The sequence below is a fragment of the Excalfactoria chinensis genome, chromosome 7 (assembly GCF_039878825.1).
Source record: "Excalfactoria chinensis isolate bCotChi1 chromosome 7, bCotChi1.hap2, whole genome shotgun sequence".
NCBI classification, from domain to species: domain Eukaryota; kingdom Metazoa; phylum Chordata; class Aves; order Galliformes; family Phasianidae; genus Excalfactoria; species Excalfactoria chinensis.
In genome coordinates this window covers 1,216,700-1,236,412 of record NC_092831.1, presented here as the reverse complement: position 1 = coordinate 1,236,412, position 19,713 = coordinate 1,216,700, and the positions used below count along the sequence as shown (strand labels likewise).

Here is a 19,713-nt window from a genome sequence, read left to right as displayed (position 1 = left end):
CAGCTCTGTACGTCCCCACGGGCACAGACTTTGAACAAGATGCAGACACATGGTCACAAAACAATCTAGTTTCCATAGGACCCACCTAATGTGTCTGCTGAGGATGCATAACGAGTCCATATAGCTCAACAGTGAAGCTACTGTTTGGAATCACCTAAGGGCCACGTGCTGTTACTGCTGGTTAATTAAAAGACTCCTCCTCCAAAGGACTTATTAAAGGAAGCGGGCAGGTAAAAGGACAGGCTCAGTGCTAATTAAGCTGCTCCCAGTGCTTTGAACCAACATTAGCAGGCAATGGAGAGGAAGGGAAGTCAGAATAGCCAAGCAGCCCACAGACCTCTCAAAGATGGGCTTCCCTCCGAGTCCTCTGATGCCACTTGGGATTATCCACATTCAGCAGCTTCTCTCCCTTTTGTACTTCCATAGATTTCACTTTCTCGGTGGGCTGTGCTCTGCCAAGGCAGTGTGCCTGCTGTGCACACCTCCGTGCCCTCACCCTGCGGCAGGGCTGAGGATGGACACAAGGATTCACCCTGATGCAACAAACCCAAACGTTGCCTCCATGAGGATGGACAGAAGCTCTCTGAAGGCTCTTCTGCTCCAACGTTACAACGCTGGACTCGTAGCATTACTTCAGACTAATGAGATACTGACTGCAGAGAATGAACCCGCTCCTTCTAGCGTCCTTCAGCACATAAACCCCCCAGTATTTATCAGTATATTTCATCCAAAACATAAGCGTTGGGTTTGACCTTTCAGTGCCTGAATTTGGGGTCCTGATGAAAAAAAATCCTCTCCCCATGTGTTGTTCTTGCTGAAAGCAGCAAAACAGCCCAAGTATATCTTTCATTCATATAAAGGAAGAGGACCGTCAGCATTCTCCAGCAACCCACCAAAGGCAGGACTTGCTTCCATCGCTTGGAGGGAGGCCAGCTCCTCACTCTTCTGTGCTATTTAGCATAGCCCAGTTCCTCATCCTTCTCCCTCTACAGCAATCTATTTTTTTCCTCTCTCTTTTCCTGTTTTATAATACAGATTAGATAAGCACATGGTTGTAGCAACAACAGCTTCTGCCTCGGGGTGGAAGGATGAACAAGACAACCTCTTTGTGATCCCACTAACCTCCTTCTCTAACATCTCACGAGCAATGAGAACTGGATGACATCTGTGATCTTTCACAGCCCTAGAGATACCAGATGAATCAGTATGTGTTTATGCTTCAAAAGAAAGAAGCACCGTGGTGTTTGGGGTATGTCTCGGTGCAGGGGATCCTGTGCACTTAAAGGTTTAATTCAGATTGAGACCTGGATGGTGTGCTTTAATTCCTTCAATTTCAAGTCATAAATTATCCCAGTAGGGTCTCGTTTGACAGTTCTTCTGGAGGAAGTGAGGTGCCACCTGTACTGAAACACATTTATCTAACACTGTTATATAAAGGCTGCTATAATTAAACAGAGTGCGAAGACCTCATTGTCATTTTCTCTCAGTTTAAAGCACCTACAATGAGAGGTAACCTGACTGCATCTGTAGGTATCCTCTATATTTAACCAGCTGTGAGATTTCTCTTTGCTCTGTGGAGGTTTGCAAAGACCTGAGCTGTGGGAAACTCCAAGCCACAGCTGCAACCTTCCAGAGCGTGTTTGATAAAGAAGAACGGGTTATCTGCACCTCCTGGGGCAGGTATGAAAGTCCTCTCCAGTTTTCATGACTTGAGACAGCCCTACTCTAATTACGGCTTCCACTGGTGCACAGAAATAAGCATGGCGGATCTGAAATGACCTGCAAAATACTTCAAGACACAGCCGATGGCATTACCACTGCATGAACGTGGGCCTCCCTATCAAGAACTCAGGACTTGCATTGAAGAACCTGTGTGGATCTGTGGGCTCTGAGCAGGCACAGCAATCTCCCTCCAGCAGCATCCATCTATCAGCAGCGAGCAGCATCCACCGGGCTGAAATACCAACTGCCTTCACGGTACCAACTAGAAATGACAGTGCCTTGTGGCTGGGGCTGTGCTGCAGTTCTCTGTTGGAAGGAAGATACAGGGATGGTTTTCAGAGGAGATGCACATTGATATCTCCCATGCCAAAAAGCGTCCCGGCCAGAGGATTAAGCATTTGTTTCGTTTCTTATTTTAAGCTCCTCTTCTTATGAATGTTAATCAATCTTCTTAACTGCTATAAGTGCTGATGCTGAGCACTGCTGAATACCACTTTAGCCTGCAACTCATGAACTTATGGGAAACCATCAACAAAAGCCAATGAGTAACCTTATGGGAAGCTGGCGCTACTTTACCCAAGTAGTTATCCCTGCATTCTGGAGAGCCTCATCAGCGCTGGAACACAGCCCTGCATGCCAGAAGAGCAGCAGTTCCCACCTGGGCTGGGGAAGGAACACCCCGCTGCTGTGGGAGGCTGCAGGGCAATGTGGTGTTCACATCCCCCAACAGATGTGCAGCCCAGGAAGCTCCCAGGCACTGCACATCTCCCAAAGGCATTCAGATATTTGCAGTTCTCTCAGTAAACGTTCACACAGATGCGACTGAAATGTATTTCTCATAAATCACAAATATCCTGTCCTAACTCTTTAGAGAAAACAAGGCCCAGGCTGAGCAGTTGGAGATGAACAAAGGTGGCCCTGACAGCTGAAAACAAAGCACCAGTGTCTGCAAAAAGCATCACTCCGCTGGAGAATGTTCCATTTAGGAAGATTAGTAAACCTGCAGTTTCCATTTCGCATTTAGGGTGGCCTAGACTAAGACAAAGGGGGCATAAAAAGGAGCCAGCTTTTAGTCCCAGAGCTAAGGAGCACTTTGGTTGTTCTTGCTAGGAGGTTAAAGGGAAAAACAAGTAACTAAAGCCAGGCAAACTGACAGAACCTTATCTGTACTTGGCTGCTTCTCCTTGGGATTTGACAGGGATGGCTTGATTAGCCTGTTGATTTGACTGCATCTCTTTATGCTTTATAATCCCATTACCAAACTGCAAGGCAGCATTTTGAATTCCATGGCAAGGGACTGTGGGAAGCTTCAGTTCGTTTCAGCAGATTTCCATGACTCCCATCCAAATGGAGAAGCTGATGCAGAAACAACAGATCAATGAACAGGCAGCCACTTATCCAACCCCGGGTCTTTAAATATTTAGTCAGGACCGCTGAGAAGCGAATGGAGAAAAGCAAAGGTTCAAGGATTTTACTGCCTGTTTAAGTAAGGGGAGCTCTTGCCTGTACGGTCTTGGAGAGAGCTGTGCTCATCTGCCCGATAAATTGATCAGTTTGGGATACTCTCACCATCCTAAAGCAGAACATAAAGTCTGTGTAAGTCTTGACAATGATGGCTGCTCATCATCATCGTGGGACTCTCCTGGAACACAGAAGCCAGTATAAGAACCCTAAGGCATATCCCTAACTTGCTTCATTTCGAGGCACAGAGCAGCCACACAGCTCCCTCTTTCTCCCAGCCCACTGCCCTGCTCAGGGCCGATTTGCACAGCCATCCCAGCTTGGTGTGACCTGAGCCCAGGGGTGCTCAGCACCAGCCAAAAAGGCAGGCAGAGCCCAGGATGTGAAGTCATCTGCATGCAGGGCGACAAAACCCTGCAGCTCTCCCTTAACCAGTAACTGGATGAAAGGGAATGGCCTCAGGTTGCTCCAGGAGAGGTTCAGCTATTGGCACAGCTGTCCATGGTCACCATCCCTGGGGGGGTCCCAGAGCTGTGGATGTGGCACTGAGGGATGTGGGCATGGGGGGGGATGGGGATCCTAGAAGCCTTTTCCAGTTTTAACGGTTCTATGATTCTCATTCCTGTGGCAGCCCCAAGTGCTCTGCATGGCAGCAGTGCTGTGCGAGTCCTTGTGCAAACCTGGGAGCACTAAAAATACCTTCACCTCTTCCTCACAAAAGAGAACAATCGTAATTATAGAAATCCTTGCGGCAACGCAAGGTCCAGGTATGAACAGCCCTGTGTGTAAAGGGGGCTGATGCACGAGGAGCTTCCAAAATAGAACAGAATCTGCTCCTCGGCTTCCAGGCCAAGATGTCTGAATTCATCTGTAAGCCTTTAACATCCCCAGTTGGCAGCGGTGCCCCAATGCACATGGTGTTAAGATGCCAGTCTGAAAGCTTGGGTGTCATTCAGAAGCTTGATTAGCTGGTGTGATTTCCGATGCTCTGAACATTTATACCCACACTCGTATGTTTCCCCTGCCTCTTTTATGTGGCTGTTAGATACGCATCGTCCCTCATCTCTCAGATCCTACAGGCATGAAAAAAAGAACAGGATGATGAGTAGATTCCGGCCTTTGACAAGATCCTTACAGAGACTACTTTAAAATAGGAACGAAAATCCCTACATAGATTGCTGAGGGGACAGTTATGTCCCATGTGTAAAACTGCCTGTAAGACAGCAAACAAAGAGCAAGAACAAATGGAGAAAGACCAGTATTTAGGGCCCAGCATTCGCTATGGTCCAAAGCAGAACATTACAGGAAGAGAGTTTTCCCACGAAATGAAGTCATTTGGGAGTGAGCAGGGAAAACTTCAGCTTCAATAGCTAAGCCTGACCAATTTACAAGCAGAAAACAGCACATTGTAGTTGGAAGTGTTGAGACTAATAAATAATGGCCGCTCTACCCTCTGGATGAGGAAGCACGGAATTAAATGGTTAAAAAAAAACCTCAAAACTGATAAGAGAAAATATTTATCCAAACCGTAGAAGAAATCTGGATATTAAAATACATGACTGAGTAACAAACTTATAAAGCTTATCTTCAAAGAATGGAGTCGGTCATTTGTTGGAATACTACAAGGGCTGCGCTGCTGCAGAGGTGGAAAACTCATCTGGCTCCAGTTCAGACCAAGTGAAATTAGGATTGAGCCCTCATCACTGCTACAGAATGGCACACTCCAGCACCCCAGCAGATGTCTTAGCAGTGAATCTTGTTGATGTCTTAGCAGTGAATCTTGCTGATGTCTTAGCAGTGACTCTTGCTGCCACCTCTCGGTTCAGCAGGAAATAAGAGCAGAAGCAGAATTCTTTCTCGTGCTGTGCAGGTGGAGCACCTGAGCAACTTTCACTCATAACCCACCTGGCTCAGCCTTGGCCCTGGGAAACCTCTGCTTTTAGAGCTGCTTTCAGGCTCTGGTGGGTACGAGGACGAGCTGATGCTACTTGTGCTGGCTTTGCCCAGCTGCTCCCCAGGCTGCCTTGCTGCTGCTCCCACTGCAGGCAGACGGTGTCCCTGTCCCATCCTGCCTCCTCTGCTGGTGGTGCATCACCCACACCTCTTCTCACTGCTGTGACTTCTTGAATGCAATGAGATGCAATTGCTTTGCAGGAAGCAGCATAATTCAGTATTTAAGTAAAATTCCCTGCAGGGATGTGTTGCAACAGCAGTACAGCCAGGCAGAACCAACTCCACAATTGGAAGCGGTCTTTCAAGAAGGTGAGAATGTGCAGCATCATCCCTGCAGGCATTCAAGGCCAGGCTGGATGTGGCTCTGGGCAGCCTGGGCTGCTGGTTGGTGACCTGCACACAGCAGGGGGTTGGAGCTGGATGAGCCTTTGCAACCCAGGCCATTCTATGGTTCTTGCAGTGAGGCACTTAATGCATGCTCAGCATTGCAACTTACAGACTTAGTCATGGCAAAAAGACTTTCATGAACCATCTTTAACTGAAGAACCCACCTGAACCTCAGGGTGTGGGTGTAGGTGGCAGGGACACAGGTGACAAAGGAGCAGCAGTGAGCTGCACGATGCCCTGAACTTGTGACTGTGACTCAGGAGGTGAAGCGTGATGGCTCTGACACACTCATGGAAATGCTTTCTTAAATTAAAATGCCTTCAGTTCTGTGCAGATCCTAAAACAGACACCGATGCCTTCATCTTAAATGCCCAATAGTGCAGGGGTAATGAAAATATTCCTTCTACCTGCACTAATTCTTGCTCTTCCCTTGAATATTAGCAGCCATCAGCTCCCAGAAGGAGCTGCTCAGGTCCTGCTCACATCCACAATGCAAAGTAATGCATCCATCTGCAGAAACTGAGAAGAGCTGTTTCCAGAAAAGCTTTTATTGTAGCGAGAGCCACAGGCATGGGATGCCAACCACAAACAGCCTCAGGGTGTCCTCGGGTGCCACTATTATCCTCACAGGTACTTTGCCATACAGGCACTGCACTCATATCCCATAAGACAGGGAACGAGCAATGCCAGGCATTGGTGGCAGCAGGGAGATCTCGTGTGCTGTGCTCATTTCAAATGAGGCCTTTGGTCTCTGTGGAGTTTGGTGGGAAGCTGTGGTCACTGCCAGAATCCCGGCTGCTGGCCTGCTGCTGGCATTGCAGAGCCCTGAAATCACCTGGAATGGCCTTTGGGAGTGAGAAAGTGGCACCACTGAGTCCATGCACTGTGAAGTTAAGCAAAGTCAGGGCATAACCATGTGTTTCAAGGGCCTCTTTGCAAGAGGAGCACTGTGTGGTTCCAGCTGGGTTCTACAATACAAACAAGGCAGCCTCCACACCTGTGTTCCAGGTGGAGCAAAGGCACAATGAGCCTGAGCTTCAGGTATCGAGCACTGGAGGCAAATCATTAAAGGCTTCATGGATCACATTCTCACAACTACATTTCAACCTCATAGAATGTTTTCTGGGCATCCAGTGCCCCAACCAGCGCTGCACACAGAACCTCCCCCTGTGCTGCTGCAAACACACTGGCAAGTGAACAACTGGGGGACATGAAAGACAGAAAGCACTCCTCTTCCACTTCACTGATCACAGAGGAGCAGAAATCCACAAGCATGCACCCATTCAGCTGGTCCTTTTTCATCATCAGTGCCATCGCATCCTTCCCATTCTCCTACAGCTCAAACAATTCATTTCTTCCCCCTCTGTTTCAAAGCATTGGCTGCTGCTGCTGCGCTCAGCCCAACTACACCCGCATGGGATCCTCCTGTGCCACCCATCACACGAGTATCCCAGCCCCAGGGATGCTGCGGGGCAGCTGAACAGCTCTGCCTTCACCGTGCCCCAAAACAGGCCAGCCACTAACCTGGCAATTCTGCAGCAGCAGCCACTAACCTGGCAATTCTGCAGCAGCAGCCACTGTCCTCCCTCACCAACTGTTAGTCAGCAGGATAAATACACAGCACACTGCACGCAAAGCAGAAGGGCAGACATGTGGTGCTGGGACACGACAGCAACTAAAAAGGGACGTGCCTCCATTTGAAGGATTCCTCTGCTAAAATGCATAGAGTGCGTTGGTTAATAAGGGACAAAACCCCGTTTCCCTCCTGCCGCGTGGCCTCATGCTGCTATTTTGGACGTGGGTTACCATGGTAATGAGCAGAACCCAGAATGAATTTGTGCCGTCATAACGGCTGCAGTTTGGGGCACACAGCTCCGTACTGTCTTACTATGGCTTGCAGGTACACGAAGCGGTTGGAGCTTTCATGAAGACACAGGATTTAATGAACCAACCACCAACAGGAGATGTTCTCCTCTGCCATTTTCCACACGCACTGCCCCATCCCTGCAGGCATTCAAGGCCAGGCTGGATGTGGCTCTGGGCAGCCTGGGCTGCTGGTTGGTGACACAGCAGGGGTTGGAGCTGGATGAGCACTGTGGGCCTTTGCAACCACAGCTGTGTATCCGGGCACATCAGCAGATCGCAGTGCCAGGAGCAAAACAACTCCTGCATTTGCACTGTTAGGAGCTCCTCATGCAGAGGTTGGATGGTAAATTACACGTGCATTTGTGGTCATGAACTTTCCGCCTCCTGAAAGCGTGAGAGGCAACTCCGCTCGGGGGAACAGCACCACCGCGCGGCTCCTCCCGGCACTGCAGCGCTCCCAGACAATACAGGAGTGCTCCTAAACCAGCAGCACTAAGCTCAGGGAAGACCCAAAGCAAAAGATCATCATAGAATGGCCTGGGTTGCAAAGGCCCACAGTGCTCATCCATCCCAACCCCCTGCTGTGTGCAGGTCACCAACCAGCAGCCCAGGCTGCCCAGAGCCACATCCAGCCTGGCCTTGAATGCCTGCAGGGATGGGGCATCCACAGCCTCCTTGGGCAACCACTAGAACTGCCATAGGACTACGAGTAAGGCAGCAACGTGTCATCATTTAACCCGGGATGGTCTCCAAAACATCCTGCAAAGCCTAATATAGAACACAACTGTGGAAAAAGTAAAGAGAATGAGCAAAAGAATTTAAATAATAGCCGCAGTGAAAGTAAATCAGGCTTGGGATGGCCAAGGGGAGACACAGCGTGCAGGGGCACAAAGCAGCGTGTGCCTCAACAGGCTCCAGAATAAAGCAGCGCTGGGGGAGAGAGGGGGAGTGGGAGGCTGGCAGGGCAGTCAGAGCACAGTGCTGAGCCTGAGGAGGGAAACGCAGCCCTTGGGGCCTGGGAAGAACCAAAATAAACCCAATCAACAACAAAAGAGCATCGAGTGGGCAGCGGGGAGACGCGGCATGACCTTGCTGCGGGCACTGCTGGATGTGCCATCTTCTATTACCCACACTGGGGACAGATGCCAAAGAATGGAAAAGATCCAGAAATAAAGCCCAGCAATCATCTGAGCTCTGAAGACACGTCCTGACGTGAGAGAGGTAGAGCAGTTTGCATCGTGTATCAGGAAATGCTGGTGTCCCTTGGAGCAAACTGCCCCGAAAGGGGATTGCTCTCACTGCCTGCCAACGTGGTGCGTTATCCATCCACACGGAGCCCTTAAGGGCTGAGCTGTAACATCCAGCGCTATTGTCAGCACACCAATTAGCAACAGAAGGCCTCGTCAGCCCGGTGCTACCCAGCAGGGCAGGCTGTACAAAAGCTCCTCACTGCAACATGAGGAAATGCAAAGGATCAGCTGCTGTCACACATCGTCCCCCATGGGCCGTCCATATTCCATCTTCCTGTTGTACCTCAGATGCTTTTGGTGCCATTCCCACAAGTGGCTCCTCTTCATTTAGCAAAATGGGGATGCGCAGGGGTAGCAAACTTCAATCTTACTGACGATGGCAGAGGGGGAGATGCTGATGCTGTGTTATTAGCTGGCATGAGCTGACGTGGTCCTGTTTGCTTTGTGCATGGAAGAACACTGCTGGTTTCCACAAGGCGAGGACAGAAGCAGAAGAGATTCAGTCCCAAATATGCGATCAGCATTTGCTTGAACTCAAAGGAAAGAAAACAACTGTGCTTCAAGGAGTAACACGGAACCAAAAAGAAAACCCAAACCCTCAAGAAGGAATTCCTGAGATCCACTCTCCATATGTATGTTTTTAGGGATGAGGGGAGGGGATGACACAGATGAAGCTTCAGCTCCATAGGCACACAGTTATCATGCGCACCCACCACAGCACCCTGAGAGCATTCCAGAGGAGGTAAATGCAGGAGTCCCTTCTCAGAGGGTGCAGATGAGGCCCCTAAGATGGTCAGAGGGCTGGAGCAGCTCTTCTGTGAGGAAAGGTGGAGGGAGCTGGGTTTGTTCAGCTTGGAGAAGAGATGGCTGTGGGGAGACTTCATTGTGGGCATCCAGTACTTGAAGGAAGAGTATAAACAGGAGGGAAAACGGCTGTGTGTGAGGGTGGGCAGTGATAGGACAAGGGGCAATGGTTTGAAACTGAGATGGGGAGGTTTAGGTTGGATCTTAGGAGGATGTTTTTCATGCAGAGGGTGGTGACGCACTGCAACAGGTTGCCCAAGGAGGCTGTGGATGCCCCATCCCTGCAGGCATTCAAGGCCAGGCTGGATGTGGCTCTGGGCAGCCTGTGCTGCTGGTTGGTGACCTGTACACAGCAGGGGTTGGAGCTGGATGAGCACTGTGGGCCTTTGCAACCCAGGCCATTCTATGAACCCCTTCTCTATACGGGGTCTTCGTAGAGCAGGACTGCTGTGAGAAAAGCAAGGGAACATCCGGAGCTGCGTGTTCAGTGCAAGTGTACAGATGAGCTAAAAATAAAGGTGGGGCCAAAGGGAGACATTTGAGTCAATGTATGTACTGTAGGAATTTAGGGCATGATTCATTAGCCAAAAAAATCCCAACACCCTCTGTAGCTATTTTCAAGGAGGTACATGCATAATTGATGCGGAACAAGAGTGGGCCGCAATTTCCCCCACGCTGCTTCTGCATAAATTACACTGCCTTGTAATTCATCACACTCCTGCTTTTCCCCCATGTAACCGGTAACCTCTCATTTAACCATCATGGAAAACAGGATCATCTGCAAAACAGGAGCAAAGTACGTACAAGTGAAACAGCCGCAGGTTCGACACACACTCGTGGCCCCAGACAACTGGAAAGGGAAATGCTTTTCAGTAGGAGGACCATTACGAGGTGACTTCTCACTGTTGTTTCATTTTTGGTAACCACAGCTGATGACAGAACACAGAAGTGCTCCTAAACCAGCAGCACTAAGCTCAGGGAAGACCCAAAGCAAAAGATCATCATAGAATGGCCTGGGTTGCAAAGGCCCACAGTTGCCTGACAAAGGAGGACAAGGCATCAGGAATGAATGGGGACAGGAGCAGGTAATGTTCCTCCACATGGAAGGGGAACACAGCACATGTATGCTGCTCTCCTGCCTACACACTGGATATTTCAGCATGGATCACAGGAAGCGAGTTCATTATAAAGGCTCTCAGGAGGAAGGCCTGGATGTTCAGCCAAACAGATGGGTGTGCTCTGCTCTGCAACGCTCACATCACTCTCTTGTGTGGCTTTTTTTAATGCACTGTCGGGCTCTGAAAATCATGCAAACAGCACCTCCCGACTGCTGGGTAAGGAGAAGAATAACACAGCCATTGCCCAAAAGCATCCACTTCTGTATCAGGACTGGGCTTGGACTGTGTGCCCTTTCAGTCCCCCACATCTTTCCTATTTAAGAGGGCAGCAGCCCTTTGGTGGCTCAGTGCTGTGCCATTGGCTGCCCATGGGGACGAGACAGGAGCTGGTGGTGGCCCCTCCATTGCTTGCCAGGCCATCCCATCCTACAGAGGCAACTGCTGTTCAGGAGCTCCAGCACCTCCAGCCGCGACATCCCAGGTACCCATGACATCCCAACAGACCTTCACAAAAACTGGAGTAGAACACATAACATATATTATAACATATATATAACATATTATATAACATATAATATAACATGCATTGTCACCACAAGGACCTGATATAGGACAAAATACCACTGAACCCATAAGGTAAGAAGAGTTCACAAGACCAACGCGTTCCCACCCAAAGAGTGGTGTGAGAGTGCAAGGAACAAAGCCAAGGGAGCACACAAAGCACAGAACTACTGTACAGAAGTACAGCCATTAGGATGAAAGCTTAAGGCCACACAGGAGCCCACTGCCCCAGAACTGCCAGGGCTGCTGGAGGCCTCCTTATGAGCCACAAGGTTCATATGCTGCCAAGAGATGCACTGTTATTCTGAGTCACCTCCTGGACATCTGTTCTCAAATGTCAAGTTGTCCTGCATCAATTAACCAAAAGCCATCAGAAGGCGACGGGGTAACAGGGCAGGTGTGATAAAACCACTCTCCAGCTGGAGATCGTGTGAGCATCTGGCTGAAGTTCCCACCCAAACGTATGTGCAATGAACTGTGATACAGATCTATTTCCTCGTTACTGAAAAGCAGAAAAGAAAGGCAGAAATCCGAAGATTACACACGTCAGGCTTTCCCATCTAGCCCCAAAGCCAACAGAAAAGAGCTCAGGAGCTATTTATCCAACTCTGCAGGTCCTCCAAGGCCTAATAATTTTAGGGAGAGGCTATTTCTGTCTCTACCATATGCTTTGCAGAGCAACAGAACATATTTTAACAAACACAGGTTTGGAGTCCCATGTAATCATCTCTGCTTCCTCCACATTCAGCACAGACAATCACATCAAGATTGCATTGCACACAAGCCATCCGTGTCCATAGAAACTGCATGAAAGCACACACAGTCAGAGCCTTTGCACGCCTTTAGTTCCCAAAAACCTGGGAAAATGGCTCCAGCTCTCATTGCTGCGCTGCGGTCACAGGGCTGGAGCTCTGCACGTGCTGTCAGCACACAGCAGACAGAGCAGCAGCAAAACACAGCAGCGAGGTTGGGTGGGCACAGTGCTGCCATGCCAGCAGTGCTCTGGGCAGTACTTGAAGGAAGAGTATAAACAGGAGGGAGAGCGGCTGTTAGTGAGGGTGGGCAGTGATAGGACAAAGGGGAATGGTTTCAAACTGAGATGGGGAGGTTGAGGTTGGATCTTAGGAGGAAGTTTTTCCCCCAGAGGGTGGTGACGCACTGGAACAGGTTGCCCAAGGAGGCTGTGGATGCCCCATCCCTGCAGGCATTCAAGGCCAGGCTGGATGTGGCTCTGGGCAGCCTGGGCTGCTGGTTGGTGACCTGCACACACATGAGCACTGTGGGCCTTTGCAACCCAGGCCGTTCTGGGATTCTATGTGCCAGCCCCGTGCCACAGCAACACGCCTTCACAGCTGAGGCTTTGAGTGCTGACCTGTGAGCACCCCGTGTGACAGTATCAGCATCCCAGCGTTATCATAATAGGGAACGCATTCGCTGCTTTTCACTGCATTCACTGCGCCACGGCGCACAATAGAGAGAATCAATCTTATGGGTCACACTAGGAGAATGCATTCCAACAAACACCCACGGCACACAGAGAGACGGGTAACTCCAAAATACGGGAAATTTTGGATGAGAAATAGCCAAAGCCTATTTTTTATTCATACCTACGCTGCCTCTGCTATTAATATCTGACTTCTCTTGCGTGACTTGAGGCTATTTTAAAAACGAAACCTTGTTCCCATGGAGACCATAAGCCGGTCAGCACATCTGCTGCAGAACAGGATGGCACGTTTGTTAAGTGAGAATTTCAGAGGCTCAGACTGCCATGAATCCACACCCGGCGGCTGATCCAGGGCTCTGAATGGCAGCAAACAGAGAGGATAATTCGGGGACTCTTATTTATTATTTATCCCAACACCACGCAATCAGGATCCGTATTTGCTTGCAAACAACGATGACAAAAAACCTTTTCCCTTTTCCAGCGGAACGCTAAGGGGGAACTTAATTTGAGATTCAATTAGCGCATTAAGAAACATTCAATTAAGCTTCCCGGTGACACGGAGCGGCGCTGCTACGCTCACGTTCCAGAAGCAGCAGTGAGCCTGGCAGGCACAGCCAAGGAGAGGAGCCACGTTTCTTATTCTTCTCTTCCCACCCCAGCAAGAAAATCCATCCACGTTCCCTTCTATCGCTGCTTACGATGCTCATCCCCACCCACCTCCTCCTCCCCTTGCAGGGAACAGCCCACACAAGGTGAGACTTCGGGACGCTGGGGTCCAAGCAGCAGTCATAAAGGACAGCACAAGGCAGATGTGGGTGCCTACAGGAACGGAGGACGCGCTCCATCAGCCTCCCAGAGCACCCAAGGCAACTCCAGGACAACTTTCAGCTGCACATCCCATGACCGTGAGGTGAGCCGTGCCGGCAGCACCTGGTGGGACACAAGGCAGGACACCGCTGCCATCTGGAAGTCACCAGCAACAGCCACTGTGGGGTCATGAGCTGCACAGACACAACCCAGGCGCTCATCCCTCCAGCAGCACTAACAGCCTGATTTGGTCTGACAGCCTTCACCGTGTCAGCATCTCTCATAACAGCAGCCCTCGCTGTTTGTCTCACCAAGGTCACCACAGACATCCCATCCCACACCAATCACGCCAGGGACACCCACAGGCTCCTGAGGGTCAAATGTCCTCAACAATGCCCTCCAACAGCAGGCTGCCTTCACAAGAAGTGTGCAGATCCAGCACTGAGGGTCACCATTTGGTGGGCACAGTGATGACAGACCAATGGTTGGACTTCATGGTCCTCAAGGTCTCTCCCAGCCTTAGTGATTCTATGATCCCAAGTCATCCCTTCCATTGGAAACAAAGCATAGGCCGTGATGGTATCAGTGGAGGACACCTACCAACAGCTCCAAAGTTCACAGCACTTTCCTACACCTACCCAATGGTGCTGCACACAAGAAGACCCCAAGCCATCCTCAAAGTCAGATGGATATTGGTATGCTATGGACCAAGATGCTCTGTAGAAACATATTTCAGTTCAAGCATGACTTGTGATGGTTTTGCCTCTCTGCAAGCCTACGGGTTTAGGTTAAGCCAAAGCCAATTGGCCAGAAGGGTGGTTTAACCCAAAAGATGTAACTGTTGTACCATTTAACTGCGCTGATCTAAGAACAAAGGTGAGTTACAGCAACGCCGTGCTGCCATCAAGGCTGACGTTCTTTGGGGAAAGGGCTGAATCTTTTATTCACCTGTCAAATGCCTCAATGGTTGCTAAATGCTGTGTAGAAAAAATAATGATCCAGCCCGCTGTCTAAGGAATAATCATATTCTGCAGTAAGTTATATTTTAGAAATTAATGACTCATCGTAGCATTGAGCTCATCCTGTAAATGACTGAATTTCTAACCTGCTCCTTTGCAGATATAAGTTTTATCACTCACTGGATTCAGCTCGTTGCACATCTGGCTGGCTTGGACAACACTGCTCGGTGCCACCCGCTTCTGCTACCAGAAGGTCTGTGTTTCAGAGCAGCCACAGCTCACGATCATCAACCCGTCTTTCCAGATCTCGTATGCAAACAATTTTGTCTTGAGGAAACCAGAAGAGAACTGAAGGCAGATGCAACAACCAACCAGAGCGCACCCCTCGGTCCTGCAGGAGGAACAGCACAACCACATCCAGGGGCTGGGAAAACTGACCTGCAAACAAAGTCGTGAAGCTCTTTTGACTTTCTTTACTTTCTTGGAGGGGGTTAGAACGGCATTCTTTGTTCAAAACACTGCCATGGCTTGAGAGGTGCTCCAATAACAGTAGGACCTGCTTCCTTCTCTCAGTATTGCAGATGAAAAGGCAGCGGGTGCAACCACGGCCAGACATACAACTGCAGGTATAAATTGGTCTGAAAAGAAAACTGACTTCAACTGTCTCTAAAGAACTGTCAGCAAAAAGACTTCCAGGAACAAGCTGTACGTCTTCGTGCCATTTTAAGTGAGGTTAGAGGTGCCAGAAGTGGACATGGACGCTCTACTTGGAGACTCTGGCAAAAGCTCAGAGGGATTTCTAAATGCTTCAACACGCTCAGGAAGGCTTCAGCACCAGACCCTGCTGTATTCAGGTACACACAACCCCCGAGCTTCACTTCAAGCACCTGAATCACATGAACATTTGCAATTAGAGGCAATTAGGCACACAACCAGGCATAAACGCCCTGCAGAACAAGAGCAGAGCACCAGGTTTGCAGCCAGACTTCCATTTTAGTTGCATCTTTGAGAGCTGAGCTATTCAAAATTGACACCTCTCCACCAAAGAGAAACCCAGCCAGCCACCCTGCAGAGACTCAGTCCAACATCTCTACAAAGGAGGGCAGACGGAGCTGAGACCTTGGAGGAGAACACACAGGTGAGCATTTGGTGCCCCAGGGCAGAGCAGCCCCCCAGGCAGGGCTGCATTTAGGGCAGCAGGGGGGAGGGGACGGGGGCTCAGTTCTCCTGCAGAGCCCTTATCTCCAACTATCAAAGTCTCTGCTTCAGACGCTGGCTATCCCTGGGGACTCCTAGTCCAGTAACACAGATACAGCCATTTACCACGAGTTTTTTCCTCCCCGGATTGCATTAAGGTATTGCAAAAGGCTTTAATGACTCCCGGCACACACACCTACCCAGTAACCGGGCAGCCTCTGCCCTGCACTGCAGCCAGGACCACAGCACACCCACTGGGCACTTCCATTGGACAGGAGCAGAGCTGTAACACTACCTTTGTGCTGCTGCTGTTGTTGCTCACCTGAAACTTTACTCAACAAAATAAATTCCATTTGAAAACGGCAGGTCATAGAAATTAAGTTACCAGAAGTCAAACAACAAGCAAAACAAACCGCACTGCAAGTCAAAATAGGAGGTGGAAACGAAACCTTCTGGAGGAAAAGAAAACCCAGTGAATTATTATTCCAGCATCTGCAGAATTTCAGCTGGCCTACTTACTCCCTTACTCCATGGCGCTGATAATTGACTTCTGTCCCTTAAGGGCTTCTGAAACACAACTGAGCAGCACCAACATGGCTGTCAGAGGAGCGGTGTTGCACAGCCAGCCTCGTTTGGGCCCCACAGATCAGCCCCAGCTCTGGGCCGCTGCTCCAGCTCTGCTCACAGATCAGCGTTTGAACTGATGGTTGAACCGATGGTTATTGGTGGCATGATGTAACCTCAACTCTTCCCCCCATGGATGCTCACACAGCATGGCCCCAGATCTGGTCCCACATCAGACACTGCCCAGATCCACAGCACACAGCCAGCAGGTAGGCACCGTCAGATACCCACAGCTACTGCGCTGCCTTCCAAGCCAAAAAGGACTTTTCTCTCCTCGCTCAGAAGAGGCATCATCCTCCATGCACCTCACGTAACCTGTTTCTGTGTCGGTCTGATGAAGCCCAGCGCTGGAGGCCCAAAAAGTTGTGTAAAGAGTTCACGGCTGGGGAACTCGTCATCTGTCCCACTGTGCAAAAGGAAGGTGGCAATAAAACTTCCCCGGGTAGTGTGAAAACTGATCCAAAACAGACCTAAACTCCTCAGAGATGTTAATATATCCAACTCAACTGTTCTTTTCTTTCATGAAAACAGGCCTGTACGTACAGCCGGGGCATTACTTGAAGGCAATTCCTGCTGTTGGGACACTTTTTCCCCCCTGCCCCCAAAGCTGGGCTGTTAGCAGAGGAAGCACCGACAGCACACACAGCAGCACCGCCAGCTGGGACTGCTCTGCACACAGCTGAACTGCCACAGCAAGAGCACAGAACGCAACGGGCTCCTGCACTAAAGGAGCAGCCACAGCTCCGCCGCGGAGAGGAGCGGAACTGCTGCATGGAGAGCACAGGGAGGGCTGCTGTGACCTTACCCAAGTGCTCCTCGCAGGCAGCTCCTCCGCTCCGCTCCCTCGGCACAGCGGTGGGAGGGAGCCCAGCAGTTATTTTCGGCGTGCAGCTCACACAGCCCCAACGAGAGCTTCCTACGGATCTCACCGACAGAACCGCCGTGCCTGCCCGCCTCGCAGGGCTGCGGGGACGAACACAGCTTGGATCGCCGCTGCCCAAAACCTCCGCGGGACGGAAAGTCGTCTTAGAAAGTGACCGAAATTAGAGCCGTCATTGCTCCGGAAGGACCGCAGTTGAGGAGCGCAGCTGCCCTCCTTCCGACCTCACGGCGTATCTTCGTACGGACACGCTCTGCTACGCGAACCTGACGCTGCCAAGTGCGCGGGCTGAGCACAGCGTGCACCCCGGGACCCGAAGAGCCGCACTCGGAGCCCTGGAAGCTACAGCAGCTCCCGAGCACGGAAACAGCCCCCACGCATCACCGCTCCCATCCCCGCAGGGACGCGGATCGAGCCGCTCCTGGTCACCGCGCAGCTGACAGCGGAGCGTCCGAAGGAGGGAGCAAAAAGTGCCGCAAACATTTCAGCGCGCTCCGAGCGCAGGTGAGGCGCTGGATGCCGCCTAAGCCCGTCAGCCTGTCAGCCAACCTCGCGTCTCTCCCCGCTCGGAGGCTCAGCACCGCCACGTGCAGCGCTTCTCCCCGCTCCCGTAAAGCGGGGCCGGGATGCTCAGAGCGCAGCACGAGCTCACGCCTTAAGAAACGTTTCAGCTCTCGCACTTCTCAAACGACCGAGTGACGCTCCAGCACCGCGCAGCAGAGAAGGCTGAGCGCCCGCGAGCGCTTCGGCAGGTCGGGCAGCACGAGGGCAGCGCCGGTTCCGAGGCCTTCGGCCCCGCGGGAGCCGCCCCCGGGGCGCCGCCGCTTCCGCACGCCGTCCCCCCTCCCATCTCCCACCCCACCCGAGACGACGGCAACGCAACGGACGCGGCCCGGCCCGACTCGGCCAGCTCCGCTCCCCCGGCCGGCTGGCCGCCCTCCCCTCCCTCACCTGCCGCAGGATGAAGCTGGTGGAGGTGGTGCTGCCGTCCGAGCGCTTCAGCCGGCTGCGGCGCGTGGCCGTGCCCCTCGTCACCTGCGCCGGGGAAAGCGGAGCCGTGAAGGTCGCGTACCGCCCGCCCGCCCCGCCGCCCCCCGCAGCTGCACCCACCGCGGCCATAACGGCGAGGATCGGCGGCGGCCCCGCAGCTCAGCGCTGCCGGGGAGAGAGTGCGGGTAGGGAAGGGAGAGGGCGGAGGGAGGGGAGAGGGAGGAGCGGGGCGGGGGGCGGCGGCACCTGGCAGGCGAGGGGCGGCCCCGAGGCGGCGCCGTTGGTTGGGGGGGAAGCGGCTCCGCACAGAGCGGCTCGGCACCGCCCGACGGGAGCGCGTCCGAACCGGACGGCGGGCACCGAACTTGGGCTGCACGGCCCGATTCCTGCGGCTCCGCCGGGAGGGGCGCGAGTCCGGCACGGGGCAGCGAACGCGGGGCGCTGCGGGACACAGCGGTGTCAGCGGGCGGCAGCTCCCGTTCGTAGGCAGCGCCCGTCGGTTCCAGGACACAAAGATGACCCGAGAGGTGAAGCGAGACGTCCGGAGCGACTCAGGAAAGCTGGGAACGGGGAGCAGGAGCCGGATTTCCTGCTGCCCACTCCGGCGCCGCACCGCACCTACGGGGATGGATGAGAACACACCGCTGCAGCGGGGAGTTTGGACACAGAGCAGCTGCCCCGGCACATCGCTTCCAAGCAAGAAGCCGAGGGCAGCACCCACACAGCGGGCTAACCCAGCACGGTAACGAGTTTGCTTCCATTCAAAGGTTATGATCACCTTCCTCAGGAACCTGCTGGCCCCTTACAGCCATCAGACACACAAGAACCCGCACCACGGGCTCCGTGCAGAACGAGCACAGCCCGCTGAGGGCCCGAAGCACAACAGGCTGAATGTGTTTCTTCCTTTAATTCCTTGGATGAAATGAGGCAGCCTGGTTTCTTTATCAAACACAGATGTGGGTCATGGATGCTGAGGGCTAAATTAACATTATTTTTGAATCCATTTTAATCATTAAATTGGTACCAGCAGCAAGGGTGCTTTCTTTAAGTGTTGTTCTGTAAAGGTAGCTGACCTCCCAAGTTAAGATACTGTCCAGAAAATGAATCACAGAATGGCCTGTGTTGCAAAGGCCCGCAGTGCTCATCCAGCTCCAACCCCTGCTGTGTGCAGGTCACCAACCAGCAGCCCAGGTTGTATTCAGATTTGTAGCCTGAAGCAACCTGAACCCAACCCAGCAGAAGGTGCAGTATGGAACTGATGCAGTGCAGTACCTGCTGCCTGCTAACAACACAGCTCCCAGGTGCACTGTGCTCCCTGCAGACTGTTTCGGTGTCCACTCACAGCTCCAGCAGAAGGCACCTCTACAGCACAAGGATTGATTCTTACTTTGAGTTACAAATTGCTTCCTGGTTAATGTGTCTCCTTGAAAAGCTATACCAAGCCCTAAGCAGCTTCGGTTCATTCTTGGGATGTGCAATTCAACCGCATTTTAGAGCGGGGTATTTGTTTTCTGTATAACCAGTGTATTACCTTTTTCTCTGAGATTATTTTCTTCTATTCCCCATGTTGGTTTACATATATATTGGTTAACAACTGATGCGCGTAGCAATGTTCTCTAGCACACCAAGTCTAGCTTATATTCAATTAAAGGTAACAAGCAGCAGCTCCCAATAAGAGCATCTCATCAGC

General features: G+C 51.6%; 1 protein-coding gene across 4 annotated transcripts in view; it reads right to left on the bottom strand.

Moving 5' to 3' along the window:
* CACNB4 (calcium voltage-gated channel auxiliary subunit beta 4) overlaps window positions 1-18,979 on the bottom strand; it is a 66,202-nt gene extending 47,223 nt beyond the window's left edge. For 3 of the 4 annotated variants that reach the window (XR_011904307.1, XM_072341809.1, XM_072341811.1), the window contains exons 1-2: window positions 18,144-18,976; window positions 17,985-18,068 (exon numbers count right to left, since the gene is read on the bottom strand). Coding sequence is in view for 3 of the 4 variants with exons in the window: in XM_072341809.1 (XP_072197910.1) it covers window positions 17,985-18,068; window positions 18,144-18,152 (93 nt within the window). In the remaining variant the exon portion in view is untranslated. Of the gene's footprint in view, window positions 1-17,984; window positions 18,069-18,143 lie in introns of all 4 variants that reach the window. The other variant, XM_072341807.1, reaches the window with a different exon arrangement.
* Window positions 18,980-19,713: the final 734 nt, after the last annotated feature.